This window comes from Camelina sativa, chromosome 11 (genome assembly GCF_000633955.1).
Source record: "Camelina sativa cultivar DH55 chromosome 11, Cs, whole genome shotgun sequence".
Lineage (NCBI taxonomy): Eukaryota > Viridiplantae > Streptophyta > Magnoliopsida > Brassicales > Brassicaceae > Camelina > Camelina sativa.
In genome coordinates, this window is record NC_025695.1 from 46,993,075 (window position 1) to 46,999,124 (window position 6,050).

General features: G+C 37.4%; 2 protein-coding genes across 2 annotated transcripts in view; both read right to left on the bottom strand.

Moving 5' to 3' along the window:
- The window catches only part of LOC104726864 (formin-like protein 14), a 6,165-nt gene extending 5,733 nt beyond the window's left edge, over positions 1 to 432 (bottom strand). Inside the window, exon 1 of the mRNA XM_019232818.1 lies at positions 103 to 432. Coding sequence (XP_019088363.1) covers positions 103 to 183 — 81 coding nt within the window. The 5' untranslated portion in view covers positions 184 to 432. The remainder of the gene's footprint in view (positions 1 to 102) is intronic.
- Positions 500 to 4,602, bottom strand: LOC104726866. The gene is made up of 9 exons (XM_010445816.2): positions 4,175 to 4,602; positions 3,770 to 3,864; positions 3,407 to 3,486; positions 3,266 to 3,307; positions 3,047 to 3,174; positions 2,660 to 2,840; positions 2,212 to 2,390; positions 1,033 to 1,254; positions 500 to 943 (listed from the first exon to the last, which is right to left on the bottom strand). The coding sequence occupies exons 1-9, from the start codon at positions 4,525 to 4,527 to the stop codon at positions 640 to 642; spliced, it is 1,584 nt and encodes a 527-aa protein (XP_010444118.1). The 5' UTR covers positions 4,528 to 4,602; the 3' UTR covers positions 500 to 639.

Below are 6,050 nucleotides of genomic sequence, written 5' to 3' on the forward strand. Positions count from 1 at the left end.
AAAAAAAAAAACAATTAATCCCAATTCGATTTCGTCAATAAGCACCAACAAAACAAAAAATGGGGACAAATTCAAAAATGGAGAAAAAAAAAAAGCACTTACACGTTTAATTTCTCTCTTGCGTTGCTCCTTGCGAAAAGCATCAGTAGGGTTCATCACTTTCCCTCCTTTCGTCGTCTTCATATTTTGCCGCTTACCGTTCTTCAATCAATCTCCCACCGATTTAGAGATTTTTGCTCTCACTAATTTCACAACACAGATCTTGTGACAGGTTTATCTGAGTTTCTCTCCCACAAACTTAATTTGAATTTCGTATCCACAAGACACAGATTCTAGTATTTTCTCTCCTCCTCCTCGGCTCCTTCGTTTCCTCGATCTCTATCTCGATGCGCTCTCAAACCAATCATTTTGTTTATTTTATTAACGATTTTATTTTGGGTTGTTAATTGAATCTTGGGCCATTGTTGGATCGTTTACTTTATACTGAAAGAGCCTATTATTAACCAAGACGCATTTAACATAGAACCAAATTGGAATTTAGACAACATTTATACATGCCTAAACGCAGTATTATATAACAAAATAGTAACTAGGCTTGCACAATTTATACAATGTTATATGACCCTAGGATGTGTTTCGTTACTGGTCATCATCACCTCGACGTGACAACCGAGCGGAACCAGGTTTCGCCACACCCGAATAGTAATCTCCAACGTTTGCAACAAATAGAGGATCTCTCTCTTCAATCTTTAGCGGGTCATAACGTTTTGAACCATGATCGTTCCCTTCCTCTGATTGCTCCAAGTCTTCTGTTAAATCTTCCATTGTTTTCTTCAGATTGGCCTTGCTCATCTGTGCTGCTTCTCCTGTTGAAATCCCTACCATTGTTATCTTTGGTAGGAATGGACTTTGCAGCATTTCTCTATCTCTAGATTCCATATCCCTGTAAACCAAAACAATGCATGTTTAAAGATTATTACACTCTTCAGCAACGTTTTTCTCTTCAAATGTTTTGAGAGCAATTTGTAGTACCTTTGATCTGATGAGCCCTTATGATGAGCGTGATCTTTTTTCGACACAGAGTGATTAAGCCAATCCCCAAAAGGAAACCAGAGATTTTGCTCTCTTTTTTCGTCTTCCCTTGGACTATCTCCTTCTTCTACTCTTAGCAGTGATGCGGAAGTATCTGTTTCTACTGAATCACCAAGACATCTATTTGTTGATCCTGACGCTCTTTGGATAGAGAATGCACTCCTGAGAGCAACGAGTGAATAAGTTCTAGTGTTGGTCTCTGTAAATCACATCAATTAGCACAGACCTATAGCAAAATTCTTTTATGTCACTCCTCAAATAACTTAAACTAGAAAAGATTGGAACCTTTTTCACTTTGAGACCATACACAACTGAAATTCTATGTCAAATGTCCAAACTTCACATTCTGCTTGAGCAAATTTCACAGTTTTTGGTGTCAATGGGACATAAAAATGCTTTTACTATGCAAATATAACAGTCTCGGAGACCAAATTACAAATATAACAGTCTCGGAGACCAAATTACTAACATCTTTCATTAAACGACTTTGAAAATTATGAAACATGCAAGAGCATACCTTCTTTCAAAAGAATCAACCAAATAAGGTAACTTTGGCTGGATCCCCGTGGCTTTTCGAAACCATCTACTACCTAGAAGTACTCTGTCAACCGCATATAAGAGCTGAATCTCTGCAGCCTTTGCCACAACACTCAAAGGAATTCCGGAAGTGCCAATCTCCTCCATGGCTTCTTGAACCTACAGTTTGATTAACACGAGAACAAATACCATAAATTTCTAGAACTCCAATACCAACCCCAAGAGATAACCCAAAAATAGCCATGATCAATACTTTCGTCTGCTAAAAACGACAAGCTACCATGGATATAAAAAAAAATCTCTACCCACAGGAACCCAGCAGGATGATAGGCATAGGAACTGGAAATTTCTACTCCGATTTTATCATAACAATTAACAAGAATCAATTGCGTTGACANCAAACTTCACATTCTGCTTGAGCAAATTTCACAGTTTTTGGTGTCAATGGGACATAAAAATGCTTTTACTATGCAAATATAACAGTCTCGGAGACCAAATTACAAATATAACAGTCTCGGAGACCAAATTACTAACATCTTTCATTAAACGACTTTGAAAATTATGAAACATGCAAGAGCATACCTTCTTTCAAAAGAATCAACCAAATAAGGTAACTTTGGCTGGATCCCCGTGGCTTTTCGAAACCATCTACTACCTAGAAGTACTCTGTCAACCGCATATAAGAGCTGAATCTCTGCAGCCTTTGCCACAACACTCAAAGGAATTCCGGAAGTGCCAATCTCCTCCATGGCTTCTTGAACCTACAGTTTGATTAACACGAGAACAAATACCATAAATTTCTAGAACTCCAATACCAACCCCAAGAGATAACCCAAAAATAGCCATGATCAATACTTTCGTCTGCTAAAAACGACAAGCTACCATGGATATAAAAAAAAATCTCTACCCACAGGAACCCAGCAGGATGATAGGCATAGGAACTGGAAATTTCTACTCCGATTTTATCATAACAATTAACAAGAATCAATTGCGTTGACAAAAAAAAATAAAAATAGAATCACTTGTGTACCTCTGGTGGCTCTAGCATGCTATCTCCCATCTCTTCCATAACCTCTGATGCTAAACTATCATCAACAACATCCCGTCGTCGTTGCACATGCCGGGTTTGTATTAAAGTATGGAAATGTTGATCTACGGACTCTTCAAGAATGTTATCTAGTACAGCTTTATCAAAGAAGTAAGGGGTATACCTGGTAAAGGTTAATAGAATTAGATACCAAAAACATTCCCAGGATTTTTCATATTTAAGAAAAAATTTGCACAACTATCATATTAAACTGCAGCCAAGGCTGCAAGAAAACTTAAATGCCATGTGTTCAAATAGTAAAACTTGGAGGGAGTTGATTACACGGAGAGGATACCAAATTCACATTGTTTTGCACTACTAAAAGCTCACCACTTAATCCCATCTGCAGTTGCAACAGCGATGTCCAAATTTTGAGCACCAAAAACAGGAACGCCATCTACCTTTTGCTTTCCACCATTTTGTGGCATAGACTTGAGAAGTTTATTGGCAGCCTTCACCTGCAAATCAGAAACCATTTCAGTTAGAAGTAGGTTACTAAAAGGGAGCAAAGAAATACCAGAAATGCATATCACACTGACATGATTTTACCTGTCTCTCATTTGGAACAAACTGAAATAAGTGAGGCTTCTCCTGAGGAAAATGAAACAAAATTGATTAATTCAAACATACAATTCAGATGTAGACAATGTAGCACAGAACAGCATACTACTAGTTGCAATAGAGGCCTACCTTGAAATGCTCATATGCCAAATCAAGCCGACAAGCCCCAACCACTCCGCTTGGAATATTTAGTTTTTTAACATATGAAACTGAGAAGACAAACATCACGTCAGGAAAAGATCCAAACCAAAAATATCGCTAAACCATGCAAGAAATTAGACAACATAGTTTGGAGTTGTAAGCTCTAGAGGTCAAGGAATAATGAGGAAAAGACAGTGTTTTTAGATGTCTTCAGAATCTCCATTCTACTAAATTATTAGAGCCTAATTTAGAGCCAGAAAGCTCTTAAAGAACATACAAGCAAGTAGCACCTAGACTTTGTTACTGGATTTAAAAAACATAAAAAGCTTACAAAGAGAAGTGTCAATGCACCTGCATCACCAAGATCCATGAAAAAACGGAACACAGGGCCATTCCTCTCGCTCTTAGTGATAGTTGAAAACATTTTCTTTAGCCACTCAGGTGTTCTGTATATAAGAAGAAAAACAAAATCAGAGCCTACAGATTAGTTTCCACAAAAATGGATGGATGTATTTATTGACCTATCCCTAAATCACAATATCTTGAAGCCACTGATTCAATCTAATAAACAAACAGTACATAGACCTAGAAAACTTGAGACAATACTTGGAACCATGGTAGAGTAGAAAGAAGGAACAATCTAAACTCATGGAAACTGAATCGAACTTGAAACTTCGAGAGTGAGAAACAAACAAATGGAAGAAGAAGAAGAAGAAGAAGAAGAAGAAGAAGAAGAAGAAGAGTAATACAATAAACCTCTTGGAGATGAAAGGAATATCGAAGTGAGTAGAAACAGCCATAAGACCAGTCCCAGTAAGGTCACACATACTGAAGACCTGACCGACGAAGGCAGGTCCACCGCGTTTCCCATCGGAACTCAGAGATGATATCCTAACCGTTGAATTAAGGCCTGAGGATGATGTGCTCTTGACCGTCGATTCGAAAGAGGAGACATCGTCTGATACCGTGAATCTTAGTGGGAGGCATACATGAGACGGCGCCGTTTTGGGAGGGAAGAGAGGAATGATGGAGGAAGAGATTGAACTAACGGTGTTTTGGAGAAATTCGGCGGCGATGTTGCGGCGATTTTGTGTATCCGGCGAACCCATAGAAGTAATCCGATTGTTCGGTTCGGGCAGCTCTTTGCCTTGCCTTGTGCGCAGAAGATGAGTTTGTTGTACTTTGTAGCAATAAAAACAAAGTTTAAAATAAAAACGACAAATCTAATATCATGATTATCATCTAATCTTAATCTAACCAGTAAATTAATTCAGTGGATACTATTTTCGTGGGTTTTTTTATGCAAAAGCCCATCTTAAACGGCCCATAAATAACATCAGCCGGCGTTTAACGTATCTATTTGGGACATCAAGCAACTTTTACTTATTCAAAAAACTCGATCGTGTTCAATATTGAAAACATTCTTCTCTAGTTTTTCGTAATTTTTTTAGTTAAAAAAGCTGTAACGTTTTATATATATTTTTTACCAATGTGACGTGAAAAATAGTTTCTTCTTTGTCCATAGAAACAATCTGTATTAACTTCTTTTCACTTGAATTATATATTATGATTAATCTTGAGCAAAGATGTTGGAATTGACGACGGCTAAGGTTACACTCTGTCTGGTGGTGGGATTAGATACACGCCTTTCTGCAAACATTGTATAAAATCAAGCCTCGAAGAAGAACCACCATGTTGGGTCCTCGCTCCCATCCATGGAATTGTCAAATCTTGGTCGAAAGACTGAGCACAACTACTAGACAATGACAGCAGTAAAGACTCACGGGGGGTTGTGGCAAACCCTCCATTGAATTACACGCCAAGTGGTCCACCAAACTCATGTATAGACGAGGACCAGGTTGTCGATGTGGGGATGCGATCGACCGTAAGATAACGATATGATTGCTAAAATATCGGGAACGGATATATAAAAGAAGACCATAGCTTGCTTTGAAACGCACTTGAACCTCATTTTTTGTCTTCTTCTTCCTCTTCTTTTTGCCTTTGACGACCTCTTCTTCTTCCGTTGCATAAACGCAATCAGAGCTAGAGACATGACCATAGCTACTAATTCACAAGTGCCCCTACTCCCCTACAAACTTATGCATATCAAAATCCATATACACCCGTCTTTTAATCATTTAGAAAAAGTCAATTAGCTATAGGAACTTTTGAATCTTTACATATACAATAGTTTTGATCATACAAAATACAAATGATATCCACTACAAGCCAACTCATTATTGTTACTCCCTAGAAGCAACTAGCAAGATATATATTTTGATCCCCCTTAGGATAGAACACCACAGCAGTATATTTTGATTATTAAAACAACACAATGATAAAACGATAAAAAGCTAAAAGTAAAAACTGTATATTTGTTGGCGTTGCCGAGGAAAAAGCCAAAAGAAAAATTAAAAGGTGACTTAACTTTGATAAGTAAGTATATACAGATATACTTAATTGTCAAAAAAAAAAAAACCTTTGATATAAATGGATGATCTCCTAGTCAAATTTCCATTATCGAATCTCGAAAGACGAATTTCAAAAAGACTTAAAAGGCATGAAATTATCAATCAAACTAAATAATGCGTTACAAGTTGCAAAAAAAAAAAAAAGGAGACGTCTAGAA